Raw genomic sequence first — 14,375 nt, 5'->3', positions numbered from 1 at the left:
GCCTGGGCTTGAGTTCCTGCTAGGTCTGCAGGGCAACGTTGTCTATGGGAAAGATGAATGAAACCTATAATTTAAGAGCTTATTTATTCATTACAATTATAATGCTGTTGTGTACTCTAGAATCACATTGGAATTTAGGTCCTGAGTTTTCCTTCTTCCTATATTCTTTTTACTGAGTGCAAGATGACATATTATCTGGTTTAAATCCTCCGAAGATGCAGAAGAGATTCTGCAAGGGTTAAATAACTTCCTTTTAAATCTCTCTTTCCTTTGCCAGAACTGGCCTAGAATTTAGCTGGGGAAGCTTCTATTGGGGAAGGGAGCTGCAGTACTGCTCTGCTCTGCGCAGGTCAGAACACACCTGGAGTCCTGTGTTGTCTAGAGTAAGAGATATACTCACAAACCAGAGTATATGAAGACAACAGAAATGGCTAGGGGATTCAAAACTGCTGCACTGAGGCAGTGGGCGGGTGTTTAGCCTGGAAAAGATAGGACCTTCAAAGGCCCAGAAGGTAGCATGATCTGTGTGGCTAGGAGGAGAATCAAGCAATGGTTTCCTGGTTCTATCCACTGAAAAGGCCTGTGACTATAGTTTGTGACAAATGTTTCACAACAATGCTAAGTGGTGGTGGTAGGGTGATGTATGGGAGCCCTGTGATGATATGCATGTTTGTTTTGTAAGTTCAGAAATTTTACTGTATACCTGTTTGTGTATGTCCATGTATGAATGATATATTTCAATAAATTTAAAAAAATGAAACAAAAACAAAAAAACCCTAAAAAGACTAAATAAAGAAAAAAAGGAAAAAGGCCTCTGACCAAACCAGTAGCAGTGAGCACCCCAAGGGCCCACACTGTGGTTGCTAAATAACATTTCCAACTAAAAACAACCAGGGCCAGCCGAGAGTGGATCCAAGTGGGGGGACTTGAGTCATGGCCACCTAAAAGGGGAAGCTGCCGAGGAGACCTCTTGCCCGGTTGCCTTGCTGTCCCTCACACCTTGCCTGCTCTCTATGCTCCCTGGTGCTCGCCCAGAGCCCCACACCACAGCCCCCGGGCCCCCGGGCCCACCATGGAGAAGACAGAGTCCATCCAGAAGGGGGACCTGGCCGAGCAGGCTGAGTTCTATGACAACACGGCCTCCCGAATGATGGCTGTGATGGAGCAGGGGGCCAAGCTGTCCAACAAGGAGGGCAACCTGCTCTCCATTGCCTATAAGGACATGGTAGGGGCCACGGGTCCACCTGGAGGGTCATCTCTAGCATGGAGCAGAAAACCTACACCTCTGACAAGAAGTTGCAGCTAATTAAGGACTATTGGGAGAAAGCGCAGTTGGAACTGAGGTCCATCAGCACCATGGTTGTGGAATTGTGGGGTATTTAATAGCCAATGCAACTAATCCAGAGAGTAAGGTCTTCTATCTGAAAATGAAGGGAGATTACTTCTGGTACCTTGCTGAAGTGGCATGTGGAGATGATCGAAACCAAACAATAGATAATTCCCAAGGAGCTTATCAAGAGACATTTGATATAAGAAAGAGATGCAACCCACACATAGAATCCCCCTGGGGCTGGCTCTTAACTTTTCTGTATTTTACTCTGAGAGCCATAATAACCTAGAGCTTACCTGTCCACTAGCTGAAATGGCTTTGGATGAGGCCGTTGCAGAACTTGATGCACTGAATGAAGAAGACTCATGTAAGGACAGCACCCTCCTCATGCAGTTGCTTAGAGACAACCTAATTCGATGGACATCAGTGAAGAATGCCATGCAGAAGAAGGGGCCAAAAACTAAATGCATACAGGGTGTCATCCATCTTCCCCTCAAGAAACCTTTTTTACATGTCTCCATTCCTTATTTCATTCGGATTTCCTATAGCAAAGAAAACCATTCACATATATGGAATCAACTGTTTATAGTCTTCACACTATGGCTTGGGGAAAACGCCATTCCTTGATTTGTGTTCACCTTGACCTTCCTGGTGAGCAGTACTGCTGTAGAAAAGTATTAATAGCTTCATTTCATATAAACATAAGTAACTTCCAAACACTTATATAAAGGACTAAAAGTAATCTGAACCAGTTCTGCAAGTGACTGTTTTGCATTACTGTGAAAACTTAAAAATATAGTTGATTAAAGAGTAGGGAAGCGCCTGTGGGTCAAGCAATTGAGCTCCCGTTTTCCATACGGAGGGCCCAAGTTAGGTCCCTGGGACCCCCTGGTAAGAAAAGAAAAGAAAAAAGGCGTCTCAGACCTGTGTGCAGAGGTGCAGGCCACACCCATGTGTGGCATGGCAAAGCGATGCATCAAAAAGACTATGAGGCAACCAGATAGGGAAAAAAAAAAAGAGTGTTCTACATAATTTCATAATTTCTACATCTTCTCCCTTACTTTTTTCAGGGATTTCCTTTCAATAAGCAACTTTTTCATTTTCTTAATGTATTTCTTTTTAGTAGGAATCCAGAAGTATTAGATTGAATGGAAAAGCATTTGACATTTCTGGGCTGGGGTCACAAATTGAAATGCCTCCTATATAAAATAGGTCATGTACATCTGGAACAACATGGAGTTTCCTTATTCACTCTTCATATGTTGCTGTTTGACAACTTTCCTTCCCAATAAAAAATCATTAATTCCTAAAATAAATAATCACGGCCTTTTGGAAAATGGCTGATTCCAAGTCTGGGGGTGGAAATGTGCAAGACAAGTCTGGAAATCTTACCATACCAGAAAGTGAGGAAGCTGACAAGATTAGAGTTGTTTCAAAAGAACTCAGGAGGTGTATTAGTCAGCCAAAGGAGTGCTGATGCAAAATACCAGAAATCTGTAGGCTTTTATAAAAGGGTATTTATTTGGGGTAGAAGCTTACAGTTACCAGGTCATAAAACATAAGTTACTTCCCTCACCAAAGTCTGTTGCCACGTTAGAGCAAGATGACTGCTGATATCTGCAAGGGTTCAGGCTTCTTCTTCCTCTTTAGGCTCTGTGGTCCCAGATTCTTCCAATATCAGCAGTAGGATGGATAAGTCTGGTCTCTCTCCCTGGGCTCGTTTCTCTCCAGGCTCAGCTGCTCTGATCTCTCCACAAGGTCAGCTATAGACTATCAGGCTCTCTCTCTTCCTGGCCTCTGCCATATATATGGAGCCATCTTTATTCCTCTGTATTCTTCTCCTGTGTGTTTACTTCCCAGGGATCCAGCATCCAAAACTCTAACTCTCTGTTCTGCCATGTTGTTTTCTCTGTGAGTCCCCAGCCACCAAGGGAGCAGGGACTCAATGACCTACTGAGGTGGCCAAATCAAAGCCTTACTCATTATTTAATCAAGTAAAAGTGAAACCTCTGAATCCAATATAATCTAATATACCCAGAAGAACAGACCAGTTTACAAACAATCCAACATCTATTTTTGGAATTATAAGCAATGCCAAACTGCTACAGGAGGCAATTTGATTTGGCTCCCACTGACCAAAGGTAGAACAAAGTAACATAAAAAAGACTTGCAACAGATGTTGTGTATATTGTAAAATTTCATTTCCAAGATGCTCCATAGGCATCAATTTTTCAATTATTCATATTTAGCATGTAATTTTCATTACATAATGCTTGTCAATGACAATGGAAGTGCCACTCTTTGTAATAAAATATTTTCATGCATTAGACCTTTTTGCATTAATAGAAATGAGCTTCATGCCAACTGGCATTAAACTTATTTCTTACAATCATTATAAAGTATCTGGTTTGATAACCTGAATAGCACTCAAAGGTCAATTACTAACAGTACTACCTGTAGGTTTTCAATTTACATTGAAATAAATTTATCTGCCTATAAACTAGTTTTTTTCTTGCATATCAGTGCAGAAATAAACATATTGCAAAGGAACAGAATGAGACAAACTCGCACACCTGCTTCTACTTAGTCCTAGAAATAGAAAGCCAAGGATGAAAACTGTTTGACCATGTGGGTATTGCAGGCCCTCATTAGCTGACCAAGAATGTGATATAGAAAAGTGGTCATTCCATTCTGAAGCAGTTTAGTGAAAAGATTTTCTCCATTACAATGAGATCAAGTCCTAGGCTTGAGTTTTCTCAAGCACATTACTTAAAAAAAAAAATTTACTGAGAAAACTGAAGAAAGCAATACATACCTGTTGGTGGTTTGAAGCTGTGTACCCCAGAAAAATTAATCCATTCCTGTGAGTCTAAACCCAGTTTAAGTAGGACATTTTGAGAAGTTACTTCAGTTAGGGTGTAACCCACCTCAGGATGGGTCTTAATTCTATTATTGGAGTCCTTTTTAAGAGAATAAAGTTCAGGCAGAGAGAGACAGACAGAGAAGCATGAAGCTGAAATCAATAAAACCCAGAAGAGAAGGGAGAGCACAGCAGACACGGCCATTATCTTGCCATGTGACAAACTAAGGCCCAAAGATTGCTGGTAGCTGGTCTTCAGGAAGAAAGCATCACCTTGATTTGGACATTTTCCTGGCCTTAAAACTGTAAGCAAATGAATTCCCATTGTTTAACTCAACCTATTTCATGCTATTTGCTTTGAACAGCCTAGTGAATTAAAACATTACCCAACAGTTCTCTTAAGAGGTTTATAAAACAATGTACGGAAATTGCTTGAGGCTAGGCAGAGAAAGAAAAATACTAAAATTTAAATTGCAACTTGTTACTTTAATAAAATTCTTACCAGCAGGTGGGAGAAAAATCCCCAAACTTAAAATCATTTGTTCAGATGTTTTATGTCATTTTTCACAACACTATATGGACATGGATAATTAAACTAAAATGCAATGGGTGACTTTTACAATTTTGGAAACTATTACAATAGATCTCATTCCTGAAAATGTATGTTAAACTATCATCTATTTGTTAATTGCTATTCAGGTTGTACAGAATTCTTACATACAATGTGTAGAGATTCTCATTGCTTATTTGTGCATATCCTTATGATATATTCTTAGACACAAAATAAATCTAGATCAAAACTATAGTTTGATTCATATTGCCAATTCTCCAGATTTAAAAAATTACACTCCTGTTACAAAAGTATCATTTTTATGACACAACACAATGATGCTACCCATTGTACTGATTTAGATTATCAGAAAGGCAGGGAAAAAAAAGAAAACATTATTTAGACTTGCAGTTTGATTACGATTAAGCTTAAGTGTTTTATAAGTTTGCAGTCTTTTGTATTTTATTTGTGTGACTCATCAATGTCTTTTACTGTTTATTCATGGACTATTTCATTTTTTCTGTTATCTGCAAACTTTGGAAATTTTTTTTTCATGAACACAATTTTACCCAATTAAATGCTTGACTTAAAAAAAAAGAATTGCAGTGGATTGCAATAAATGTTTAAAACTATGAGTTCATGGTTTAATGGATCTGGGCTGCCAAGATGAAAAAAAAAAATCAGAATTTGATAAGCCTCTAGAATAGTGATTCTCAGATCTTACCATGCACGAGAATCAGCTGGAGGGCTTATTAAAACACCTATTTCTGGGGAGTGGATGTGGCTCAGGCAGTTGAGCACCCACCTCCCACACAGGAGGTCCCAGGTTTGGCTCCCGGTACCTCCTAATGACGACAATGAACAGACAATGAGCAGACATCAAGGAAAAACAAGCAGACAATGAGCAAAAACGAGAAGAAAAAGCAAGCAGACAAGCAAAAACAAAAAACAAAACAAAACAAAAGTAATGAGCAAAAAAATCCAGTAAGACAGACAATGAGCAAAAACAAATGAGCAGGAAACAGATGTATCAAGCAGTTAAGCATCCACCTCCCATAAGGGAGGTCCTGGGTTCAGTTTCTGGTGCCTCCTAAAGAGCAATATCTATTGCTAGTCCCCATCAGCAATGGGGAGTTTCTGATTCAGTTGAGTCTGGAGTGGGGCCGGTGAATGTGCATTTCTAACAAGTTCCCAGGTGATGCTGATGCTGGTCAAGGCACCACATATTAAGAACTATGGTTCTAGGTCTAACTACCAAATTACAATATAAAGGGCAGGAACACCCTAAATGGCATCATGAGAATGCAATCAGCAAAACGACTGGGAAACCCTACAGGACAGTGACATGGGTTCTTCAAAGAAATATACTGTAAGGGTGCAGGGGAGAAGGGGACCTTGTAGACTGAGACTCTTGAGTCTTTTAAAGACAGATTGTCTAAGATTTCCTTCTAAATTACCCGGGGGGGAGGAAGTGGACATGTGTATTAGATGTTAAAGCTAGGTAAGTACGTGTTTGTGTGTGGGGGGCAGTCATCATACTACTCTCTGATGTTTCAAATTTTTAAAAAAGTAACAGGAGTATGTTTAAATAGTACACTAAGGCTGGTCACAAAACACTAGGAAAGGAGGGATGATACTCTAATACTTGGGTATACATTCAGCAATTCTGCTTTGCCTATCTTTTCTCAGTTGACTTTGAGTATTCAAATTTAGCTATTGTATTTATAGAACGGTGTCATAATGGCAGCTATTTAATAAGTGTGCCAAATGCTCGATAAAATGCTTTTGTTAAAATAGTATTTACTCCCACAATATTAGAAGGTATAGATGAGAACAGTTTGCCTCTAACATTTTCTTCTATTTTTTCCTAGCTAGTAAATGATGCCTTCTACCTCTCCTTTTTTGACCCTGGGATAGTTTGGATGATAGTTTGATTTTACTTATTAGGTGATTATACTCTGGTTGAACATGTTTATAGGAAACACATTTTTGGGGAAGACATGATTTCTCCAACTTTCAGATGGTTCAGGGGAAAAAAATGGAGAAATGAAGTTAATGAAACAACAGGTGAAATGTTGGAAAAGGGATTCAAGTGGGCTGTGTAATGAAACTGAAGAAATATGAACCTTTTTCTAGATTGGCTAACATATACATAAAAAACACCTCCAAAGGATACCTAACAAACTAGTAATACCGGCTTCCTCTGAGGTCAAAGGTGGCTTTATTGTATACCCTCCCTTTTGAGCTTTGATTTTCAAACATTTACTTTCTATTGAGGAAGTTATTCACTTCATTTATACTGCTGGCCCATCTGTGGGATTGCTGTAAAATAAAATAGGCATATCTAACCAAACTTAGAATTTGAAAACCAACTATGCAATTTCATCCACCCAGCAAATGGATACATGGTTTACGGGACACAAAGATATTCTAAAAACTCCAAGATTTAGTGCTAAATTGTATGGGAGCTCTAAAATAGTTTCATTGTATTACAATGAATGTTTTAAGTTTAGTTAATTTATGCTTACCATAGAAACCAAAGGACATATGCATGACCATAAACGTCTGGAGAGACAAACAGTGGGCCCTGAGGGAGACTTCATTAAAAGGAATTAGGACTTTTTAAATATCCTAATGATATTAGATTGAACGGATGAAGCTCAAGAGGTTGAGCACCTGCTTCCCATGTACAAGGTCCTAGGTTCGTTTCCCAGTACCTCCTAAAAACAAAGCAAAGGAAAAAACCAACTCTCACTGAGGGGTGGATGTCATCTCAGCGGCTGAGCACCAGCTTCCCAAGTATGAGGTCCTGGGGTTCAATCTCTAGCACATCCTTAAAAACAAAACATCAGAACTTTTAAAAGTTGCTAACTTTGGTGTACCCCAGTCCAAATTAATGAAGCTTAGGCCTGGGAAATGATTAAAGCTTTCTATTTAATGAAGAACCTGGAAAATGCCTGAACCATTACAAGATAAAAATGGGTAAATCTTGTCAAGCAAGTAAATACAAAAATGATTTAGCATGTTCAATTCTTTGTAATAGCAAATATTTAACATAGCACTATCCTAAAGTATTTGACACAGATTAACTTTTAATCTTCACAACACCGTTTTCTCGCTAAAACTTCACAGATGACACTGAACCACAAGGATTGATGACATGTATAAATCACCTACTGCACCGATGCCAAATTCCTCATGTTTCTGAGGAACCACAGAAATGGCTTGCCAGTGGCAACTCCAATTCAAAAAACCCTATGCCACGGGTTCTTAACAGTGCACTGGTACACAGTGGGTATGCACAAGAAATTCAAAACAAGCCCTTCCCTCAGTAAGCATTTTATTGAGGTAAAGCATAAAACAGGTTAACATGGTGGGAGAAATACCAGGATTTAAGATGGTTAACACAAGAGCAGGAAAGTAAAAGTTGCTGGAGCAGGTAGGACTCAAACTGGCCATAAAGGCACTGCGGCATGTCAATGAAACTATCAAGGGAAAGGGGAACCAAGATGTTCTTCACGCTTTCTTCTGTCCTGGATCAGCTTAATCCTCTACCTTGCCACAGATAAATGTGTGGCATAGTCTATAAACTCTTGGATTCTACTCACAAATTAGTAAGGTACTTACTAAACACTATCAGCCAACTCGGTTCTCAAGAGGGCAAATGTTATACAGAAGTTTGGCATATCCCATAATCTTTGCTCCTACTTAACTTTTATGGATGCAGAAATATACAATTATCCACTACTGAGGCAGCTAAGGAGGTGGACAAACCTGCATGGTACTGTGTAACATAACACAAGAGCCCAGTTGAAGGATGTTGCATACTTTTAGAAAGCCAAATTTTACATTTTAATATTCCCCTCCTTCCTTTTAAAAGTCTGTGGTTTTAAAAGCTTTTATGTTCTTTCCCTGAAAACAAGAGAACTTTGGTCAGTCAATTTTAAGACTATTTGTCCTTAAATACCAAATTCTGAAAGGCATAGGGGGTTTGCCTCTTTATATAAACTAAGAATCATTTGTTCTTTAGAATAAACCAAAAAAAGAAAACCAAAAGAACTACTGTTGACAGTTTTCTTCTCTCAAATTCTAAAGGTTATACTGAAGAAAAAAAAAAAAAAGTATTTTTTTAATACAGTAAACATCGATCAAAACAAAAATCATCAATCTCATGGAAGCATCAACCTTTAAAAAGCCCTTAATTCCTAAGGTTAGGCTTTAAAGATTTTCTAATAGGAAACCCAGGAATTTCTTAAAAACAATAATAATTTGTTCGTCTAATTTTTATCTCTGAAGAAAAGCCAGTTCAGGGGGTTAAAAAAAAAACTCATTAAGTACTCCCACACCCAGCTATTCTATTTTGAGATGTAGATCTTTATTTTGACTCAATTCTTCCTCTCAGCCTCACTTTACTAGGTATGCCTTCCAGATTATTTGAACCCATATCACCACTCTTTGAATATTATGCTTTCCAGGCATATTATGCTGTGGTACACTGAGCAGTGCAGCATCATGCCCTATCACAACCCCATCTCGGTACCTTAGAGTGACAGTTCCTAGGAAGATGGTAAAGCGGAGCCAAGCAATCTATACCTTGAGTTCAGACTAGGGCCAATGAGAGCTTCTGAATGAACTGCATTTTAAAAAAGACAAAATACTGAGGCAAAGGGATAAAAGTTGGTAATTTCTCAAACTACAATTTAAACCCAATTAGGGTTATGGGTGTACAGGCTAAGTACTAACCCAGTAAAACTTACAAGGTTGCAGTTCTACAAAGTTGGGTTCTATGGTATGCTACACGTCAGTCATCATAAAAGTACCAAGAGTTTAGGGTTGCCCAATCTTTTTTCCCCCCAAACTACCTATACCTTGTACAAAATTTACAAGATGATCTAACCAAATTATCACATCACCCCACTAACTACAATGGGTACCAAGTGCTGGGTGGTATTTTACTTTAATCAGCAACTGAGACTTAAAATGATTTCCATCAAAGTATTTGCCTTTCCACTTTGAACAATATGCTAAATTACTGATCAAAGGCTACTTCCATTCTTACATAACAAACATTAAAGACCACTGAACCATATTCTAAGAAGACACTAATTACACTGACCGCCTTCCAGAAAGTGGCGTTATTAGTTAAACTAGAAACGAAGTATCGGGAGTTATTTTTCGAAGAGTTCAATCAAATTTAATTTTTTAAAAAGTTTCACTTAAAACTTTTAAAGCAAAATGTATACCAGATTGTCTGCAAAGTAATTTTTAACTTTAATCTAACTCATTAAAGGAGATCAAGATGGGCAAATTTGATCAACAGCACAAAATAACATTCTTCAAATTGAATAATTTATTGCTGGTCTGAGGCTTGCCTTGTTTCACACTTAAGTAGAATTTACACTGTTTTCACAAATAGCATATTATCAGTATTTAAAGGAACTTATTATTGACCTACTCAATAAGGCAATCATCTTGGTAGCAAACTTTTATTTAAATTTTACATAACTCAAGCTTTATAAAAAGCCAACATAATTGAAAATTAGGTTCTCCCTCTAAAGCCTTTTCAAAGCTTGAAACGGTTAATTTAAAAATAAGCAAACAAATAAAACAAAAAACCCATACAACAGATTCTGCTGAAATACTTAAAAAAATCTAAATGAGCTTAATCTTTACAAAAGTTATTTTAGCTCAAAAGCTATAAAATCAAAAGTTATCTTAATTCTACAAAGGGAGAGGGTCTTTGACTTCATGCCACCATTTCTTTTAGAACCTCATCTTTTCCATCAAATTTGGCCACAAATCCAATTTCTGTGTGCCCCTGTTTTCAGGTATTCCTCTTGCAGAAGAGGCCAAGTACAAACATGAAAGAATAACTGCCCAAGCAAGTAGGAAAAGTGTTCTGTACTAGTGTGCAAAGAACACAGAGTTCTGGATTAATCTCTGGAACTTGATCTGGACCTTGACCTTGACTTTGAGCGTGACCTAGAACGAGATCTTGAAGGAGCCTTTTTTGGTGGAGGGGACGCAGATCGAGCCTTTGAGGGTGGGGCAGGTTGGGGCGATTTGGAATGAGACTGGCTCCTTGATCTGGATTTTGACTTTATATCACCTTTTCCGTTTTCCTTGGGAGAACGAGACCGAGACCTGCTTCGGGATTTTGCATACCCATCTTTAGATCTGCTTCGAGAGTGGGACCGAGAGCCCCGATCAGACTTGGGCTTAGACTTGCTCTTTGATCTAGATTTCCTGCCTTTTGATCGGGAACGTGACCGACCTTTGCTCCGAGATCTGGATCTAGACAAGAGAAAAAAAACCAAACCCAGATTTTTCTGTTACCTTGGCAGAACATGTATGTATTCCATAAATAAGAGAAATATTCAGAAAATCAGAACCAATAAGCAAATTCTTTACCGGGAACGACTTTTTGAGATACTTCGAGATCTACTGCGGCTGCTCCTGCGACTCCTACTTCGTGACCTTCTTCTAGACCGTGACCTGTAACAAGAAAACACAACGAAATCTTCAGCTCAAAAGAACTCAAGGTGAATAGTTAGGCCATTTAGCAAAAACAGACAAACAAGACCATAAACTTGATTACAAAACCAATAAATGCACCATCAAAACATCTAGAAAAGATCCCAATGACACACAACCGAAGAGAAAATGAAAAACTGACTTAAGTTAATCAAATGGTAATTGACATTACTCAAGTACTCCTTTTTCTTTGTTTATTCCCTCTCCACGTCCCTGAACATGTTACCTTGATCTGCTTCCAGAGTAAGACCTCCTATGGCTTGTTCGTGGTTTATCTTCAATGAGCCTAATATTTCTGCCATTTATTTCAGTACCATCCAGTTTATCCAAAGCACGCTTCATGTCAGAGTAGGAGCGAAACTCAATCACACCCTCATTTGTGCGTTCTTTGTGAGCATCCGCATAGGTCACTTCACCTGCTTGTCTCATAAAATCCTAAAATTGCAACGTAAGATTAGTTAGGCCATGAAATCTAAAGAAAAGATGTATACACTATGTTTGATTCTTGGAATATATCTTTTAATCCCAAATTACAGCACATACCTTTAAATCTTGCCAACTGCAACGACTAGAAAGATTTTCTACAATAAGCCTGTATTCTGTACGAACAGGTGGTCCATATTTGTCTCTTCCAGAGGTTCTCCGACTGCTGTATCCACCTCCACCACCTTTATCACATGAAGGAAACAATTAGATGCTTTGCAATGATAATGATACATAACGTTTTTGAAAGTTAGTACAAACATATCAACTTATTTACTGGAGTAGGACTTTGCTATTATACTGCTAAACCTTTGATACATTTGTGATTTGCCAGAAATTAAATTAAGGGCAAGTCAAATAGACTAAATCCAACTAAACTTCTCCTACAATCTGTTAGAGAGTGACTGCTCCTTTATTCAATTTACCTCGCTAAGTTTTATTTTACAGAACATTGTAAAATATAAAACTTAACTGATTACATGCATTTCTACATTTTACAAAAATGTTTACTAGTTACACTAAGTACTTACATCACAGTGTGAGGTTTTTGGTGGTGGTTTGGCCACAAAACACGCAAGGTAACAGTCACCTAGTTCAGATTAACCAGTTTTGTCTAACCCTTGGAATCCTCACCATCACCCTGCGTCTAATGGCAAAAGGCTGCTGTCGTCATGGCTTCCGGTAAGGTCAGCCAAAGGGTCATAGGGCAAGGGTCACACAATGTATGGAAAAGCCAAGGCCAATCAGGAAAGGCAGTCATCTTAGCCTCAGTGGACACAGCCTCAGCCCCATTGGTCACTTTCAAATTGAAACATCAAGGACTTGTTAAAAAGTTTGAATTCAACATGCAACAATTTCAACATCAAACATTTAACATAACCAAAACCCCTCCCACCTCCTCCCAATAACATGCCCCCAACTAACTGAAATACAGCATAAGGCTTATTTAGATAATGTTTGTGGTATAATACCACATTATTTCAAAAAGTAAAATATTTTCTTTGACCCACCCCTCAATTTTAGTTCTCTCTTCCTTAAAGCTCTTCCTCAAACTTCTCCCCTTCCCGACCACCACCTCCACCCCAGCCAATCCTCATCTACTCTAAAACATTCACATTTCTAACTAAAGCACTGTCAGGTAAGCAAAGGGGATACTTCGAATACTGCTACCCTTCACTTCCTATGTGGACAGAGCCCACGACAGCGCTCACAGGTGCCCAGATCCTCTCCCCACACACAATTTAGCAATAAAACCCCCAAAGCCCAAACCCTGACTAGGCAAAACCCACAACCCAATCCCCGCGCTCCGGCGTCCCGCAGCTGCCCGGGGCAGGCGTGATGGCAGCGGGGTCCGGGTATAAACCGGTCAAGCGTCCCTGGCCGCCGCGCCTGCCCGGGCTGGGAGGCCCTACCCCGCCCACCCTAGTGCCTGCGCCCGCCCCTCAGGGTCCCCAAGGACTCGGAGCGCGCAGGGGTTAGACTCACTGCGGCTTCCGTAGCTGTAGCCGTCGCGATCGCGGCGCGGACCCCGTGCGTGTTCTACGATCACGCGCTCGCCGCACAGCTCTTTGCCGTTCAGCTCGTAAACGGCGTCGTCGGCGTCGCGGGAGTCCTCGAACTCCACGAAGCCGTACCTGCGGGGTGGTGCGAGGGCGGGGGACAAGTGGGGGCGTCGTTAGACCGGAGCGCGCGAATTCGCGCGCGGCCGCCGTTCCCCGCGCGCTCCCGCGGCTCCGCGCCGCCGCCATTTTAGAGGCCCTGCCACGCGGCGCCGCGGCCTTCGCGTCTCCCTTTTCCCGATAGCCCTTGCCGCTGCCAGGCCCGGGGCGCTGGTGGCGGACGCGGGCGCTTAGGCCTGACTCACCCATTTTTGAGGTCTACTTCAAGGAGGCGGCCATAGCCACTGAAAAAGCGCTGGATGTCTTTTTCCCGGACGTTGTAGCTGAGGCGTCCTATGTAGACGCGCGGCATATCCGTGGCGGGCAGGGGGCCCGAGGGCTGGCTGTCAAGTAGCGGACCGCGAGTCAATAGCTGCGGTGCAGGTGCGGGGACTGCGAAAGCCCGGACACGCGCCTTCCACCGCAGCAGCGGCCGAGTCCAGCCACACAATGGCGCGCGCGCGCCAGGGCTACGCTATAAGGGCGACAGGCGGGGGCGGGCTCGGCGCATGTGACGTCAGCGCGCAGGCACGTACCCTCTCGCGTTAGAGCGCTTTGTTCGAGCGTGGTTTGCGAGTCCAACGTCCGCCAGGTTTAGGTAAAGTGCTAGTTTGCCCGCCCACAGAATCGTCAGCAGCCCTCCCCGAACAGTTCTTTTAGCTTTGTTATCCCATCGTCCAGCCGTGGACTTGTACCTTTTATAAAACTGGTCCGCCGCCAGATCTCTGGGGCCGGAGCTTGGAAGGAAGGGTAGGAGAATCTCCATTTTCCATTGGTTCTCGCGGTTGTCATAATAAGCCACTGTGGTCTATGATTGGTCCCTTAAAACGAAGCTGCGCAGTTCCTCCCCTGATTGGTCTGGTGGAGAATGCTCTCGGACAGTTAGTTAACCCATTTCGTTGAATCCGAGATTTATGTTGAGAGGTTGTGGTGACCCAGCTGAGATCGCGTTGCAAGCGC

General features: G+C 41.0%; 1 protein-coding gene and 1 pseudogene across 1 annotated transcript; one reads left to right on the top strand and one right to left on the bottom strand.

Annotated features, from left to right (window-relative positions):
* The first annotated feature begins 1,072 nt into the window (after nucleotides 1-1,072).
* On the top strand, nucleotides 1,073-1,794 carry LOC131275876 (14-3-3 protein theta pseudogene; annotated as a pseudogene).
* Nucleotides 1,795-8,063: 6,269 nt separating this feature from the next.
* Nucleotides 8,064-14,107, bottom strand: SRSF6 (serine and arginine rich splicing factor 6). Its single transcript, XM_058287119.2, has 6 exons — nucleotides 13,622-14,107; nucleotides 13,243-13,391; nucleotides 11,818-11,942; nucleotides 11,501-11,709; nucleotides 11,152-11,235; nucleotides 8,064-11,034 (listed from the first exon to the last, which is right to left on the bottom strand). The coding sequence occupies exons 1-6, from the start codon at nucleotides 13,726-13,728 to the stop codon at nucleotides 10,674-10,676; spliced, it is 1,035 nt and encodes a 344-aa protein (XP_058143102.1). The 5' UTR covers nucleotides 13,729-14,107; the 3' UTR covers nucleotides 8,064-10,673.
* Between the last annotated feature and the right edge of the window lie 268 nt (nucleotides 14,108-14,375).

Source organism: Dasypus novemcinctus, chromosome 24 (assembly GCF_030445035.2).
Source record: "Dasypus novemcinctus isolate mDasNov1 chromosome 24, mDasNov1.1.hap2, whole genome shotgun sequence".
NCBI classification, from domain to species: Eukaryota; Metazoa; Chordata; class Mammalia; order Cingulata; family Dasypodidae; genus Dasypus; species Dasypus novemcinctus.
This window is presented reverse-complemented; position numbering and strand designations above follow the sequence as displayed.

Bases quoted from the DNA above. Each gene is read 5' to 3' on its own strand.
- SRSF6 (XM_058287119.2), bottom strand. From the start codon at position 13,728: ATGCCGCGCGTCTACATAGGACGCCTCAGCTACAACGTCCGGGAAAAA. The intron at 13,392-13,621 runs GTGAGTCAGGCC...ACCACCCCGCAG, and splicing joins GAAGTAGACCTCAAAAATGG to GTACGGCTTCGTGGAGTTCG. The intron at 11,236-11,500 runs GTAACATGTTCA...TTCTTGTTACAG, and splicing joins TACTCTGGAAGCAGATCAAG to GTCACGGTCTAGAAGAAGGT.